Raw genomic sequence first — 18,442 nt, forward strand, 5'->3', positions numbered from 1 at the left:
TTTCTCGTGCCAGCTGTTGTCATTTTAGCACCATATCTGTGGAAATTCAGACGAATTTCTATTATTATCGTTTTTGTTATTGAAACCACACATCGCGTTTTTCCGCCACGGCATTGGACCTGTTTCCAATCTGAAGACATGCGTGATGAATTTGGCAAATCAGCTGCAGCTTTGTCGGTAACGTAGCCCACCCACACCAGCCCAGTCGTCCGCTGCCCTGGGGTATCAATGGGAAATGTGGAAATCCCAACAAAGGACTAAATCATTAAACACAAACAACCCAGGGCCTTCGAACAATAAAAAAGTGCCCTCCGCTTCTGGCATTCCTTTTATATATTGGCAAGTGCAAATCTATTACTTTCAGAATAATACCAGTTTATTCTCCGTTGGCTATAGGCCTATATAAAAGACAATTTAACAGTGTCATTACGGACTGTTTTATATTTAAATGTGTGTGTTTTCAATTGAGTAGCAGGCCGATGGTTTCCTTGTTCATGAGAAATAAGGCATATCAATTACATTTTTCTCATTATGACCGTCCTGTTACCTCTCGCTAAATATGCTTCTCGTGGAGGAAAAATTATGTCAACAAGCCTAGTGCCCTTTATCTTAGCCAGATCTAGTCATATACTCAATAAATGGGATGCAGTCTATTTTGCCATCCGTTTTGCCACCAAAGCCCCATATACTTACCAACCACTGCGACCTGTACACTCTCGTTGGCTGGCCCTCACTTCATACTCGTCGCCAAACCCACTGGCTACAGACCCTGCTAGGTAAAGTCTCCCATGTTCTCAACTCGCGGGTCACCAGAGCAGCACCCACCTGTAGCACACGCTCCAGCAGGTATATCTCTCTGGTCACCCACAAAACCAATTCCTCCTTTGGCCGCCTCTCCTTCCAGTTCTCTGCTGCCAATGACTGGAAAGAACTACAAAAATCTCTGAAACTGGAAACACTTATCTCCCTCACTAGCTTTAAGCACCAGCTGTCAGAGCAGCTCACAGATTACTGCACCTGTACACAGCCCATCTATAATTTAGTCCAAATAACTACCTCTCCCCCTACTGTATTTATTTATTTTGCTCCTTTGCACCCCATTATTTATATATCTACTTTGCACATTCTTCCACTGCAAATCTACCATTCCAGTGTTTTACTTGCTATACTGTATTTACTTCGCCACCATGGCCTTTTTTTTGCCTTTACCTCCCTTATCTCACCTCATTTGCTCACATCGTACTTGTTTATACTGTATTGTTGACTGTATGTTTGTTTTACTCTATGTGTAACTCTGTGTTGTTGTATGTGTCGAACTGCTTTGCTTTATCTTGGCCAGGTCGCAATTGTAAATAAGAACTTGTTCTCAACTTGCCAACCTGGTTAAATAAAGGTGAAATAAAAAAATATAAGCCTATCACAAAATAACAATTAGGCTAGCTGCTACATTTAATTGACATATTAGCCTAGTTTCAATATGCTCGAATATTATTCATTTTGCTATTATAATAGCAGCATGGTATGAGCATAAGTAGGCTACTATACATTTCTATAGGCTATATTTCCCTCTATAAATTGTAAAAGTTGCACGGCGCCGTAAATTGTCTCTGTCTATAGGGGTAGACACCTTCTGAAGGTGACCTATAGGCCTACTGGTCCACCAATTGTTTTTGCCACTATAGATATAGATTATGGAGTTGGCTCATACTTCTCTTCCGTCACTGCAAGTCCCCAATATCAACACAATTATTGTGGTGTTGTTAATTTTCACTCTCCTTTGATTTGTCTCACTTACCTTGACTAAAATGAATAGGCCTACCACGTTTATTTTTGATCGATCTACAGTAGATGGATTTATTTCATCTAGCCTTTAAATTATTGCAGAATTTAGAATTTGGGCCTCTTGTTGCAGTATGTGAAGTGATATGTTCACAAGCATTATGCCTTTCTCCAAAGCACATCATTTCTTAAAAGAAGCATAGCCTAATAAAAATGATTCCTCACTTTGATTTTATTTAACTTAATGTCAAACTTCGTATTTTCAACATTTCTAACTCACCACGCTTCCGTGCATGATAGTTGTTTAGTCGGTGCCATTTGTGTAAAATGTTAGAATTTATGCCTCGATCACACCTGTAGTGATTTTCGCTAAATGTACGCAGCGTCATCTGGATATGTGTGCAACAAAGGTTCTACATTCAACATCTGCTACTGTTTCTGTCAAGCCGTCTATGCATACAATAAGATGCATATGTTCGATAAATCCAACCTATGCACCACACAGAACGGACTGCAACTGCCTCTGTAACACAATGCTGCATGGCAAACGCAGTTCCATTGGAAAGGAATGTACTTATGGTGCACCAAAACACCCTAAACTGTCGGTGTGATGGAGGCTTAAGGCTAATTTTTATTGTGTAGCCTTTCATTCATACTCATACTTCAATTCAAACTCTCCTCCATGTTTTGCGCATGGGCATATGTTGTTAAAATAGTACAAGAAAAATGTTCGAAGCACCCTTAGTAGAACATTATTATTTATTCAGAAAAACGACGAGTTGATTCATGGTTCAGCTCAGCCTCACACAATGTATCATGGTTATAGGCTTATTTTGAGTTATCTTTGTTTTTGGCACTTCGCGAAATTACAATTATAGGCCATTTTGTTTTTAAAATGTGTTATTGATGTGGTGAGAGTTCAGATGTCTACTCCTACATATATTTGATATTTCGAATAGCCATCTGCAAGTAGGCCTATGGATAACAGAATTAGGCAATACGTGAACATTTCCCCCCACCATATTGATCCCATAGTTGTCACTTATTAAACGAATGGTAATTTACTGAATGGAATTTGAAATATGATGTTGATGTTGGAGTGATGGGATGATGATAGTTAACGGGTGGTACTTTGGTACCGATTGCCTTGTTTGAATTGGTTAAGAGCTTCTCCTCGAGCATAACCATGACATCACAGTCACCTGATCCAATGCAGTTACAGTTCCAACAGGAAACCAACGAGAGGGGATGCTGGACATCGTGGAAGACTCGCCGTGCTTCATAACTTTCTCAGCCTCCCTTTTCTCTGTTTAAGGCTAAAAGGTTGTTCCATTTTGTGTTTGTTTGGAGATAAAAGGCTTTGGATTTTTTTAAGGGTTGTTTTTTCCTCTTGAATGACTAACGTGAGAGGGGACTGGAGCGCACATATTTTAAGCTTGTTTTTTTTGTGAATGGAGAGAGCAAAGCCTTGCGCGTGAGCATCTATCCCTTTCAAATAACTGACCCTTTCCCACCTTGTTGGGGCAGGTGATATTGGCTCTGCACGTGGACTATGACATTGGACTTGGAGCCCATGGAAGATTTTGTTATTGACGTAGTAGGAGAGGGACTCAGGGATAACGGAGAGGAGCATCTCGTGTCCTTACCTTTGGAAGAGACGAGAAGTGCAGAGCATGAACCCGAAACGTTTTTGTCTTCTAGTGGGCAGGATGAGGATAGGGACGACTACTCACCCACATCGAAGTGTCCTCCAGCAGCAAGTAAAAGCCCGGCGTCGGTAAAGCCTCCGTACTCCTACATCGCTTTGATAACAATGGCCATATTACAAAGCCCAAAAAAGCGACTTACCCTCAGCGAGATATGTGACTTTATCAGCCACCGATTCGTTTATTATCGTGAGAAGTTCCCTGCCTGGCAGAATTCCATCAGACACAACCTTTCGCTCAATGACTGCTTTGTCAAAATGCCCCGGGAGCCTGGTAATCCAGGGAAGGGAAACTACTGGACGCTAGACCCCAATTCTTCCGACATGTTTGAGAATGGGAGCTTTCTGCGTCGAAGGAAGAGGTTCAAACGCCAGCATTTTCGTTTCGGGGTGCTCAAGGAGCAATCCCTTGAGCCCAGTGGCTTTCACAACTTTTATGGTACTTATGGACTCGGCACAGCGGGTCTTCAGCTACCCAGTTTGGAGATATATCCATTCGGCTTCCATCACCATGCGCACTCATCATGCGCTCCCACCATCCCACCTGTTAGCAGCCTGCTACCGGCTTTGTCGAGCCTATTTACCCGGAACTCTTTCGCTGCCAAGGCTTTTCTTCAATCACAACAGCCTGTTACTATCGGGTCCTTCAATCCGAGCCGCTATGCCACCTTTTCTTCCGCTTTGACCACCAGCGCTCCATATGCGTCCCCTGCGCTGTTCCACTCCGCGGCGTCTCCACATCTCGTCAGTTTACATGAAGAATATCAGAAATTACAAACTCAGCGCAGCACCTCTGACCTGGCTAAATGATCAGTGCTTGTGAATATTTGACTTGTGTTTCAGACTTTAAATTGTGTATTTGTATCTCAGGTGATAGAGATTTTTGAAGCTCTTGTGGAAACACAGGTATTTGGCAAATGGTAATTGGATGGACTTGTTGATCTAGGCCTATTTGAAGAGTTCTTAAGAATGCTGTAGATGTATGCCTTGCATTGATTACATTTGTCATAGCATCTTGCGTTTTTCTTTCTAAAGTATGAAATTAAATTTGTCCATTGAAATGCAAATATTTAACTGACGAGTTTCCTTTTACATTTGGAAAGAAATAAAGTGAATTATTTAAAACAATATATTTAACTCAGTCATTTTTCTTATAGGCCTTTGCGTCACTGACCTGTCAATATTGGCAAAATTGAAGATCTGTAATTGATGCCTTTAACAACTGATTATTGCATAGCGTATATCTTTAATCAGTGGAAATATAGCTGCACATTTTTACCTATAGCAGGCCTAAATGCGCAGTGAACTTGATTGCATCTTTCAACAGGAAAACCATTAAATTCAACATTTTGCTGAGTGTGTAGATGATGCGTGGGTTAAATTATGCTCAGAACTTTTTACAAAATTAGGGTCATTTTAGTTTGTCTGGTTAGCATTTCTCTAATAATAAAATATTATTTCATTGAATTATATGATGTTTAGGCCTACATGTAAAACATGTAAGCCTATATTAAGTCAAATAAAAATCTTAAAATAATTGTCACATTTTGACGGTTATAGCTTTAAAAGTGTCTATCGAAAGAGCGACTGAGGATCAAGCGATGTGCGGAATCAAACTATATGAAGATCACATGAACGAGATGCAACATTGTGTTGACTCTAATCTAGGCTAAATCCAATATCCTGGAATGTTAGGACTACATTTTAAGGATTTTCTGATACTACAATTGAAACATTTTATTTTTGTTCGTTTTTTTATGGCTACAATATAGGCCCTACTGCAATTATTTATATATTTTGAAAATCTCTCAATATGGTTGTTCTGCAGCATCTCGCTGTCGTTTGCCATTCATCCTCAAAAACTGACGCTTAAACACATTGTAAATGAATGCTCTTTCTAAATTTGAAGTCTAGAAGTAACGGTCTGTGCAGCTGCGCAGCTTTCAGATTGTCAGTTGAGTTACACCACATCCATCCATTAGTTCAACATCGTATTATAATTGCCTGATTTTGCGTCATGGGGCCACACAGCCTGCTCGTTCCAAAAATGGAAAAAATCTGTGCAACACATTCAAAGACTTCATATTTTCATGTCAGATTATGAGGTCATTTCTAAAGCCGCATTTGGTTGTCTCTCCAAAGCATTCCTTATAAGATTTTTTTTATATAAATATTTTAATATGTTTGCATGGGAGATGTAGCTTGAGCCTATAGCTTACTATTCAAGAGGTATACCACAAACGAACCAGTTGAGGATTTATTCAAATATGTGTTTAAATAGACATCGTGATTTAACTCGGTTTTGCTAGAACCAAATTCGTGGAATATAGTTCTATTAGTCAGAAAATAAAACCAATATTACATTCTAAGAAAATTAAAGCCCTATTAAAGCCCTGAGAATTATGGATGTTTTAAAACAATATTTTAAAGTAATGAATAACATATCTTCATAACTTGATAGATATCACAATCAAGTTAAATTGTGATACTGTATGCTAAATATTTGTGAACATAAATGGAACAAAACATAAAAGGAATATAAACGTTTCCTTACACTCTTAATATCGTTTGAAATATCTGGAACCACATTGGAGATGATTCTGGTACTGTTTAAACCCAAAGTAACAGACATTTCTCATGGATTATAATGAAGATTGAGTATTTGAGACAGATTATTCATGTAAATGTTGAATTATATAATTAACCATATTTGTTGTTTTCTTTTAACGTCCTTGTTTAGATTTATTGTGTGTTTTTCTTTGACTTCTTTGCCAGACCGTGCTGTGTTACACTGAACATGACAGGATGAAAATAATGTTAGGATTCAAGGGAGGAAAGTATTTATTTCATTCTATTCTAAGTCTAGTTTAGATTGATGACTACTCTAAAGCTTTTGGAAAGGGCTGATGGATAGAAGTACAATATCCAATTCAGTCTAATGCCGTTTGGCAACCATTGAAGGAGTTAAATAAATAAAAACATTGTTGCCTGATGGCGAATTGTTAAGTTGCTTGACTGAGAGAGAAATACACATTGATTTTCTTTGTTGGTCCCCGTTTGAATAAGGAATAAGTTTGATTCAGGAAATGTACAGACTCGCTCATACTGGGTCACACTGTTTATTTGATCCTTTTTGTGGTCATATATTTTTCTGCACATGAAACATTAAACGTTTATTATTGCTATTGATCATCTTAAACACTGTGGTGGGAATTGTGGTGAAGTAACCTTAATAGATCCAGCATGAGATTCGTATCATCTGACAGTAATTATTTAGTGTTCGAATGATACTTATCTGCTTGAAAGAAAACTGAAAATACCACCAATGGGTCATTTTAGCCCATGTATCGAACAGAGACTGTATGATAACAGTGTCAGAGCCGTAATGCCATATTTTATTATGTGGTCAGTCATGATTCATCTCAGAGCTCTGGTAAATTAGAAAAAAAGATCAAGTGTAAACTCTGGGACAGCCAGTGCCTTCGTTGATTGCACTAGCATCATCAGGCCTCGGCACATATAGAAGCTGCAAATGCGCGCCTTTGAAACATCTACATTTTAACCAGGCGTTATGGTTGAGAGTCACTTTCCCTGGTCAGGTATGAGACCTCAAAGTTAAGCCGCTCCTCATGCATCAGTCAATGGGTCTGTGTGAAAGCTTTGTAGACGATGCAGAAGTCAATGCTCTTTTATCAAGAACAAATAGAGAAAGAGACAAACAAACGATCAGAAAAGCAGAGCAGTGCTGTTGATTGACAGAGAGAGAAAGGAGTGACCTTTATCTGCGGGGAAAGTCACTGCACCTGACAAAATAAGCAAGACAGAAACTGTGCATGTATGTCGACTTGTATGTGTGTTCAGCTGTCCTTTATCATACATGACTTCTCCATCCCTGCTGTAAAGGAAGAAGAAACTTTCCAATAATCAGTTGTGTTTGACTTTATTTTATTTCCTTCAAGATGGGTGCCTAACAGGATGTGAGAGAAAATGTGACTACCTCCTCTTTTTCTGTCAGTGGAGACCTGTTGCATTAACCCCTGGTCAGCACCACCTCTCTCCTACATGCTCTCTCTTATAGTCTCACTTTTGTTCTTGTTAAATGGCATGTGAAAGAATGTTCCTTGAGACTGCCAATTCATTTAGAAATGAAATATGTAAAAGGGCTCAGCAATTGTAACAACAATGACACCAGGCCTTAAATTGAATATGTCACTACAGAAGACTCCAATCGATGTCACATTATGGTTATTCATAACACTATGAACTTGATGAATGTAGGTTTATGTGACTCCCATCAGTGATGCGTGCCCTGTTACCGCTCCAGGTTTCTACTCAGTTCCACGTGGATTATCAGTTATGACTTATCATAACTCACATCTTCCCTCTGATGTAGAGGCCATTTCCTGGGCAGTCTGTCGATTTAGTCAGAAGTCCATTCATGCCTGACACGGTTGCTGTGCCATGCTTTCATTCGAGCATTATTAAGGCCAAGCCAAACAGGCAAGGTAAACTCATTCCTCCAACACCCACCCTCCCCTTTCTTCCTTTCCACAGCCAGATCACGGTGCAGAGAGTGGTGCATTGTGGGATATCCTTAGCTAATTCAATCATTAGAGGAAAAACAATGTTTTAATGTTATTCCTACATGTTATTCCTACATTTGAAATGCATCATTTGGAATGAGTTCCCTTGAATGTTTTTATTTTCCTGAACTGTTGAGAGTGGTTTGTAAGTTACTTAAACGGATTGAATTGAAATTTAATTGAAAGAGACCAAAGACAATGCAAGCATTTAAGTGCAGCACAATTTCAAAGGGATTATCTGTTGGCTACAGTGATCAGAATTGAGGGGGTGGTAGTATCAATGTATAGAGGGGGAAGCTACAGTAAGTAGGTGGCATTTTGAGTTAGCCTTTGAAAAGCTAGCCCTCTGCTACGGCTGATCAGAGCAGAGGTTTTCTCCTCTCATTTTAATGGCTGACTTCCACAGGCCCGGCTTGTTGGCGTTTGCTTTTCCTGGCAGGGCTGATCCCTGCTGCCCCGCTTTTGAGAGTTATTCAATTACATATCCTCCACCCTCCGCGTCTCCCTCTCTCCCCTGCTTCACCGGTCTGTGCTTCACCCTGCCAGGACCAGTAAAAAAGGGTGCTGCGTTGGTGCACCGTTCTCCAGTCTCGTGCCCAAGAATTTATGTGTGTGGCGCGGTGGAGGGCAGTGCGGTGTGTTTTCGGAAAAGGGACCCCCCCCCAACCCTCGGTGCCAGCAGATGACAGTGACATATAGCAGGAAAGCCACCCAGAAGGAGAATGATCTCACACCTCAGCCACGCGCTGAAAGAGAGAGAGGGAGGAAGAAAAAGAGGGAGAGAGGGGTAGAGAGAGGGAGGGAGAAAAAGAGGGAGAGAGGGGTAGAGAGAGGTAGCGATAAGGGTTTACAGAGATGGAGATAAGGAGATTGCAAGACAGGAAAAGACTAGTAGGCATGGGGTCTGATGGGTGCCTGATAAGACAAGGGTGAAGTTATCTGAGTTGGTGTCGAGCCTTAGATTTCCTGGTGTTAATCATAGAACCCTAATGGACTTTGCCTCTATACCCATGAATTGACTAACCACACCCTCCACCCACTGACTCCCTCTATATCCCAGAAGACTACCCAACTTCTCTCACGAAACACCAAGATCAAAATATTCTCGCAAACAACATCAAAATATCCGCAGTTGCGCTCTGGGTTTTATTGTTAATCGAATCAGCCTCATTATAACATCTGTGAGACAAAAACACAGGCCCTCTAATGCAGCCATTATGCAGTTCAATGGGTGGCATTTGGTCATGACCCCCCTACTCTTCCCAATGCCCCCCTTCAATCTTACTGGTACCCTGCTGCGTCCCAGCTGGCGACCTCATGCCCTCACCATTTTCCTGCAGCCTTGCACCTCTTAGGGCTGGTGGGTGAAGAGAGCTCTATCCAATGTGCCCAATGATTGGGCAACAAGAATCGGGCAATGTCATGTACTCTACCTTCTTGTCGTCATCAAGTCCAGACCCACAGGTATAGACCAACAGCTCTAACCCTAGCACAACTGTGGCCAACAAGAAATGTTAGCTAGTGTATCCTCAGAGAGTTCAGATCAAAGGCACTGAGGGGTGATGTCACCCACAGCAGCCCCTAAACCGCTTATTGCACCAAATGAGCGCCATTAGCCATGCAAACAAGACTAAAACCTGATGTCATTTAATCAAAAAGAAGCAGGAAGCACAATTAACATCTGGTCCAAGACGTGTCAGAGTGGGGTCAGGCTAGCCGGGCTCTGATTACAGTTGTAGTAGGCCTATGGCTTAACGAGAATAACTCTAACCCCAACCTGGCCATGGCCTGCTCTGGCCACCTGATCTCTGAGCAAGACAGAGTGTGCCTGCCTGCTCCACCAGGCATCACCATGGAGACGTGATGAAGTTTGGAAACTCTGAAGTTAAAGGCTAACAGTAGGGGATAGGTCCCTCCTACAACCCCCCCTCTCTCCAGTTTTGGTTTTCTTCCTTCTCTCAATAACGTCTGCAGTGGCATATTACAACTTGGAAGTGGATTTTAAAGGGCATTGAAAATGTTGCCAGAATGGGAAAAACATGGACTGGCTCAATCGAAGCAGATTAGGCAGGCGAGCCAAACCTCACGCTTTGTAAAAAATAAGGAAAAAAGCCTTTTTACGTTGGTGCTCAGACCAACCGCATAGCAGGGAAGCCAAACCTAGCCCTCTCCCTCTACTGAAAAGAATGGCATCAATGACATAAAGAGAGTACATCCATTGAATTGGCACCTCATATCTCTCACCCTTTGCTACACAATGTCAACAAAGTCACTGCATCCCTGAGGGTGCTGGTGTTGGAGCAAAAGCCTTATTTTATCAGTGCTGCAGGTCTGGGTTGGGGAAATTACAAAGCTAATTCAAAGGCTTGTAAACAATGGAACAGTAACATAAGTCCAGTCATTCTTACTGTATGTAATGAATGTTGTGTTATACTATGTAGCAGTGATGTGATAAAGCTGATTGCTGTGAAGTTCAGAGATTAGAGAGTAAGCGTGAAAGCACCGCCCTGCCACCCAATCTGTCGGCCAGCGAGCTGTTCATCCCATGTTGCCTCCGTTGGTGGTCCCTGGTGTAAGCTACATTTTCCCCTTGCTTCTCTCTCCCCTGTTTTTTTTTTATAGCAAACACAAAATTGTTCCTAATTCGCTGCTGCTAGAGGGGGGTAATTTGCGGCTTTTGGCTGAGTGTCGCAAGCCCCAAATTTGAAAAAGCTGCTCTGGGGAAGGCATTCTATAAGCCAGTAGAGCTACAGTAGGGAGAATCACTTCAATGCATCCAAAGGAAAACAGACACAGCTAAACATGATGATCTCCATACTCATGATGATCTCCATACTCAAAAGGCATTTATGTAATAATAACTTGGGGAAACTGAAACCCTTCCTTCTGAGCTTCTGCCAACAATCAGAGCTCTTTTAATTCATTGATCATTGTAATATGTGCTCACTCCAAGTAACTCTTGTTTTTAAATTGCATACACAAACATTGTGTTTGAAATGCAGTATGGAATCACCATTGTATGTCTGTTACTTTCATTTTCATAGCAGACTCTTACTTTTGTCAGTAGAGCAGCAGTAGAGTTTGTAGAATTTAAAACCAACTGGCGAAACGTAAAAATGCTGGGTTAAAATACATTTGATATGTGATCGTTCCAATTTCCGGGAAGATCTATCAGATACCAACTGAAGTCCTCCCTAGTTGTGCTGACGAATGTGAGAAAACAGTTCTTCATCATAAAAATACTATTTAATCTTTTCTAGCGGGATACACTGACAAAATATGACGTCAATATAAATGTTCAACATGTTGGAAAAGTAAGCAAAGAAGAGAAAACAATTAATACAACAGAAACCTACAATTGGTTGGGGTGATATCTTGTCTGTGTGTGGGAGAGAATCTGGATCTCTCTTCACACTCTGAGCAAGCAGTGACTCAGCCCAGGGGTTTCGGAGCGCTCCTAGCTCAGTCGACACAAGGGCCCTAAGAGGTGCTCATTCATTTTGATTAACAGGGTCCTCCTCTCTCTCATCCTCTCCTCGATGGCTTCCTCTCTCCTCAGGGAAAGCCTGCAGGGATGTTTGTCTTTTTTTTTTATCCGGCATGGTTTTTCACTTCCACAACAGCACGTCATTACCCAGAGTGTTTAAACGCTTAAGTACGGTTTGACGGGGAGAGAAAAAGCACTTGCAGTGCACAGCTCTACATTAACTCTGCATTAACTCTGCATCACTCAGGGGAGAAGTAAAAACCTGCCCTCTGAGCAAAATGAAGTCAATAAATAAAAGTAGCGGTTGTCAGATGTCTGGAACAGCTTGAGAGGATTTGAACAACAGGGTAGCCCACCGTGTTGAAATGAGCACTGCTAACTTTGGGCCGTCTCTTCAGAACTCCCCACTACCAGTTGCTGAGCGCTATTGACTAATGAGGTTGGGCCTGGTGCATGATAAGACAGTGTTAGAGGAGCATTTAATCCATAGAAAACACAGGCTGTTGAATGACACAAAGTCACAGCAGTGCAGAAAGGGAAGAGAGAGCAACAACTTAAAACAGATGGGGTAGGTAGAGCCTGATTACTCCATTGCAAGAATATAAGAGGAAAATAAAATGTGTTCCTGTGTTTAGTTTGATGGGAATAACACTTTGATAATTAAACTGTGCTCAGACTGTTGTTCATCCACAGGTTGCCTGGAACCACAGGCAGAACTCATAAAGCATGGGGCTGCAGCTGCTCTGCTACGATTTTCCCAAGTCAATGCGATTGATCATAGGTTTCAGGGTAGGTCCAGAGGAAGCTGCAGGTGTGGGGAAGGGAAAACACAATCACATCTCAAGTCAAACAAATGGCGTCTCCACTGATGGAGATGGATGGAGGAGCAGCATTCCAATCGATGGAGATCTCCACTCCTCAGCCCTGGGTGCACTCAGCTGCATGGGCCAAACATCTGGAGAGGGAAGGAGGGAGAGAGGGAATGAGGGAGGTGAAAGCTGTTAACTGATCCGCTGTGTTTATCTAAAGAGGCACGGGACTCCTGCGGAGGAAGGAGCCCACGAGTGAGCCTGTGTCAGGGAGGAGAGTTCACGCCATTGTCCCTGTTCTCTCTCTTTTTCTCTGCATCCTCATCCCCCTCACCCTCCTGGCCAGCTGAATGGAGGGAATGCCAGTCGAAGAGGGGATGCTGGTCTGGTCTCTGGTGCAGACACTGGTGGCAGGCCGCTGCAAAACACAGCATGACCACTTCCTCAACAAACTGCTCCTCTCTTCTCCACAGTTCTTCCCTCTTCGTTCCCTCTTTCCCTCCCTCTATCACACTCCCCATGTCTCCTTCTGATGCTCAGGGAGCATGAGACTAAACCATACTTTTCTCTTATTTTGGGCCATTCCCCTGTCTTTCCCCCAACAGCCCTATAAAAGGCTGTCCCGGTCTTGTTTTCTCTACAAGTCAAGGGATGAGCTGGGGCTCATAAAGTGAGAGCTCAGAGGGCAAGCGGAGGTCTCAGGCTCTGTAAAAGAGTGCAGTGGTAGTGGGGGGGGGGGTCTGGCAGGGAAAAATATAGAGTTGTACGTAGGACACCTTGGGAGCATTTGATCCCTGCGAACGTGCTCGGTCTGGGGAGGACACACTCTGTAAATTTCCCTCCCATGTGCAGTGTTCTCAGTAACGGCAGCCCACGCTCGTAAAGAACGAGACAAGAAAATATAGGGATGACAGGTGCCAAAAGTGGGAATGTGAAAAAAGTTAATGATGAAAAACTATCACTGTGTGTGTTTCTCTACGTGTGTGTTTTTTTGTGTGTGTGTGTGTGTATGTGTGCGTGTGCGTGCGTGCGTGTGTGCGTGTGTTTATACTGCTGATGGCACCTTGGAGGATTTATTTAAACAGATGTGAACCCTCAGTGCCAGGTTGACCTCAGGTCCTACTTGGCTACACTGAGCCTGATCTATTTGCCCTGGAAAAATAACACTCCATTTAACAGACTGACCTGTGGAAAAAGAGCTCGCAAACACGTTGTAGCATGTCCAGAAATAAAAGACTACACTCGCTCAGTTTCACATTTTGCACATTCTACTTTTGTAATTGAATATTAATATGACCCAACATACAGTATACTGGATTGCAGACAGAAACAATATATGAGTCTGTCTTTGTCCTTGTCCTCTGTACAGGATTTGAGCAGAGTTACAGTAAACTTGGGAGGTATATATCCTTTCAGACTCAAATATAAAACACTGGATTTATACACTCATTGACTGACAACAAAGAACTTTATACCAAATGTACTGCATGTTAACCACACAGCATGAGAGTGGGTAGTGCAGGGGCTGCAGACAAGAGCCATAAAGAGAGGACATTTATGTGGCGGAGTGGCAGAGGGGAGGTCAGAGCAAGAGTGAAGTGTGGAGGGGTCAAAAAGAATGGGGAGACAGCAATGTTTGGAGAGGAGACAGGAGAGAGCAATGCTAATTTATACCCTGCTAATTGGAAACAGGACAGCTCTCCACCTGAACCGCATTCCGGGGCCCTATGACCAGCCCAGCACTGGGCCCGGGCGGGCAACGTGGGAGGGTGATGAGGACCAGGGGGATGGAGAGGTGGAGGAAGGAGGTTAGGGTCGGTGTCAATGGCAGCTTTGTTATTGGGGAGGATTGCACCCTCGCCCTATAGATGGGACAGGGGTGAGTGTGTGTTGGAAATGTTCAGGGGGTCACTTTGTTGTGACAGTCCCAGACACTAGGCTGTAGAGGGACCACCCTGCCTCAAATAAGGAAAAATCGACACAATCTGTTACTTCTTCAATCTGACACGATCTAACAATCTACACGACGCAATGAGCTCACTGACCAACCGACTTCAGCAGTCTAAAATTACTAGGCAAATAAATATGACAGCTTCCATAGATAATTACTGTTGTACAGAGACCATGTTGAACCACGTTGAGTCATGGCAATAGACGTGAATACACAGGTGAATATTTCAAACTATGGCTGTGAGTTACTGAGCTTAGTGTCTGTAATATTTCAATGAATGATGAAGTGTTCAGATGTTGGCTGCAAGTAGTCTGGCGGTGTGATGGAAATGAAGTAATCTTGGAATGTAGATTGAAAAAACATTGACGTTTCTTGATGTGCTTCATATCTGAACTGCAGTTCTACATGATCTGTTTACAGGACTCTGTCTGTGTCTAATGTAGGCCTATGGCCCCATTTAGGCCCATTTTCCTAATACTGCTGTATGTGCTATTGATAAAGCAAACCATACAGTCACTGCTAAGTGATGGGCTGTCAGCATCCACACAAAGACAGGCTTCACTTAATAAACTGGATATATAAGAGCAAAGAATAGATAACTAGATATGTGCAGAAAAGCCAAATTCCTCCAAAACAAAAACAAGACCGGAGTTGAAAGACACAACGCTGAAGTCAGACATATGGGGAGCATATTGGTCGCAGATTTCTGATCACACAAATACTACTTTTCCTTCTCCTTCTGGAGGGAACATAATACAACAAAGATTGAAATGTGGTGGAGGCTGTTTTGATTCCCTTTAAAGGCGTGTCGGTTGTCTGCCTCACTTGAGGATATTTGGGAGAAAATGTTTTTTTCTTCTTTTCTTTTCTTTTTTCAGTTCACGTGATTGACAACTTGAGTCTGCACACATGGATGAGTGTGAGTCTCTTGTGAATTATTGTGTGACACACACACAGTTCTACTGTAGTGGTCTGTAGACAGACATTTGTCCATTGAATCTGCGATGTGTGCTTTTTTTTCTATCTAGCATCTATTCCTAGCAGCACCCAGCACCCGAAGCACATCAAAGTAGCCCCGATCTTCTCACACGGTTTGTCTCTCACACTCTGATTTCTCTCTCAAGCCCACGCCTTTAAACAAACCATGCACAAACTGAAACACATTTGTGTAGGAATATGCTATGTTAGGGATTAAACATTTTCTTTCAAACGCTTTATCTCAGACTGACACATTGATTTAAATGTGACCAAAATGAACGTGCCAAAGCATGATGGACATCAGGGTAAAATTATATTTGACAAAATCAGGAATGACAGATTACTACCATATTGATTATTGACTATCACCAATAATGTTGAATTTGTTGTAATGATTATGCTTCCCTCTACCGTTGTTTCAGCTCTGGCACTTCTCAGAATGGTGATCGTTTAATAAAGTTTAGATCAAAGCTGATTCAGTGTCTCGCAAGATCACTTAACGATTAAGAAGTATTCCACATTTGCCAAACATATTGAACATAATAGCATAGTATAAAGTTACTGTTAGACCAAAAACACCAATTCATTTATTTTAGGATGAATAGGGTGACACTTTATTTGGATAGACCGGATAGTCCATCTGTAAAGCATCAAAATAAAGAATCTCATAACTCAACAGCATGCGCCACAAGGCTAAATATGTGTTTTGATTGAAACAAAAAAGTCTGTAGCTTGATAACACCACCTGCTCGAAAATTCAAGCAATCTAAAACAACATTGTATAATTTTTAAGTAATTAATTTGCATTTTATTGCATGACATAAGTATTTCATACATCAGAAAAGCCAAACTTAATATTTGGTACAGAAACCTTTGTTTGCAATTACAGAGATCATACATTTCCTGTAGTTCTTGACCAGGTTTGCACACACTGCAGCAGGGATTTTGGCCCACTCCTCCATATAGAACTTCTCCAGATCCTTCAGGTTTCGGGGCTGTGGCTGGGCAATACGGACTTTCAGCTCCCTCCAAAGATGTTCTATTGGGTTCAGGTCTGGAGACTAGCTAGGCCACTCCAGGACCTTGAGATGCTTCTTACGGAGCCACTCCTTAGTTGCCCTGGCTGTGTGTTTCGGGTCGTTGTCATGCTGGAAGACCCAGCCAAGACCCATCTTCAATGCTCTTACTGAGGGAAGGAGGTTGTTGGCCAAGATCTTGCGATACATGGCCCCTTCCATCCTCCCCTCAATACGGTGCAGTCATCCTGTCGCCTTTGCAGAAAAGCATCCCCAAAGAATGATGTTTCCACCTCCATGCTTCACGGTTGGGATGGTGTTCTTGGGGTTGTACTCATCCTTCCTCTTCCTCCAAACACGGCGAGTGGAGTTTAGACCAAAAAGCTCTATTTTTGTCTCATCAGACCACATAACCTTCTCCCATTCCTCCTCTGGATCATCCAGATGGTCATTGGCAAATTTCAGACAGGCCTGGACATGCGCTGGCTTGAGCAGGGGGACCTTGCGTGCGCTGCAGGATTTTAATCCATGATTGCGTAGTGTGTTACTAATGGTTGTCTTTGAGACTGCGGTCCCTCTCTTCAGGTCATTGACCAGGTCCTGCCATGTAGTTCTGGGCTGATCCCTCACTTTCCTCAGGATCATTGATGCTCCACGAGGTGAGATCTTGCATGGAGCCCCAGACCGAATTTTATCCCTGATGTCCTTACACAGCTGTCTGGTCTTGGCCATTGTGGAGAGGTTGGAGTCTGTTTGATTGAGTGTGTGGACAGGTGTCTTTTATACAGGTAACGAATTCAAACAGGTGCAGTTAATAAAGGTAATGAGTGGAGAACAGGAGGGCTTCTTAAAGAAAAACTAACAGGTCTGTGAGAGCCGGAATTCTTACTGGTTGGTAGGTGATCAAATACTTATGTCATGCAATAAAATGCAAATGAATTACTTAAAAATCATACAATGTGATTTTCTGGATTTTTGTTTTAGATTCCGTCTCTCACAGTTGAAGTGTACCTATGATTTAAAAAAAGTATAGACCTCTACATGCTTTGTAAGTAGGAAAACCTGCAAAATCGGCAGTGTATCAAATACTTGTTCTCCCCACTGTAAATGCAATTTATATGATGTGTTACGAATTCCAATTCGTACAATATGTTACAAATTGTAAGTGCTTAAGAGCCCCTTCATTCTATTCTAATTGCTTTCAGAAATTGTACGTTATTGTGTTTTAACTGTACGTCATATTAGCTTATCACTCTCAGCTTGGCTCCCTTGCCCTCTCTGGGGAGGCTGTGACCGAAGTGCAGTAATTGAAGCTCCATGGATGAAAACCTGTTTTCCCCAAGACCTGTCTTTTTCCCTCTCTTCTGTAGGATGCATGCTATCAAAGGAACCACAGAACAAATCAGAGGGCCGTCTCTGAGTGCCGACGGCCTGTCTCTCATTTCAAACTCAGATTAAAGCCCCCACCCCCGCGTGCGAGGATCAGGGGCCTCAGTAGCATCCGCCGCTCCGGGACCCATGGTTTCAACTGCGTGGGAGCCGGACCGAGTCACACACCAAACGGCAACCAACCGCAACCACAACCGCCGCTATCCGCTGCCTGCTGCGCAGTGACTGGAAAAGCAGGCCTCGCCCGGGCCCCGTTCTCATTAGCTAGCTCAAGGTTGAGTGTGAGTATGTTTTGTGTTTGACCCCTTTGAAATGATAATACAAGATAGGGCCTTTGAACAGGAGTTATTATGTGTTTTGGAGAAAGGCCTGTATTTCTGGGATGGAATTTGGATGTTTCGCAGAGCACTCGAAGATGCCATAGTTTAGTCATAGCTCACAGTAAACGTCTCATAAGGCTCTGCTGTTTAGGGACGGTTTGGCACATTATTCCTGTGAAGAGGTGTGATGGGTCAGCCACTAGTTTATCTGGTGCAGTGTAGGCCTACAGTGGGCCTATGTGTGGTTGTGGCAACGCAACCTTCAGAATTTCTCCAGAATGATGGTCCCCCGTTTCTCAACAGTCAAATATGAATACCCCTGTCGAACCAAGTACGACATGTCAAACCATAGCTCATGGTTTACTAGATGTTAACAGGCTCTCACACTGCCTCTGGTGGATCCAAGTACTTGCCATGTTAATACA

At 42.6% G+C, this 18,442-nt stretch overlaps 1 protein-coding gene across 1 annotated transcript; it reads left to right on the top strand.

The window, feature by feature from the left end:
• The first annotated feature begins 3,013 nt into the window (after positions 1-3,013).
• zgc:162612 (forkhead box transcription factor) lies at positions 3,014-6,518 on the top strand. The gene has a single exon (XM_021559463.2). It carries the CDS (start codon positions 3,332-3,334, stop codon positions 4,292-4,294), a length of 963 nt encoding a protein of 320 aa, XP_021415138.1. The 5' UTR covers positions 3,014-3,331; the 3' UTR covers positions 4,295-6,518.
• Positions 6,519-18,442: the final 11,924 nt, after the last annotated feature.

Source organism: Oncorhynchus mykiss, chromosome 13 (assembly GCF_013265735.2).
Source record: "Oncorhynchus mykiss isolate Arlee chromosome 13, USDA_OmykA_1.1, whole genome shotgun sequence".
In the NCBI taxonomy this organism is placed as follows: domain Eukaryota; kingdom Metazoa; phylum Chordata; class Actinopteri; order Salmoniformes; family Salmonidae; genus Oncorhynchus; species Oncorhynchus mykiss.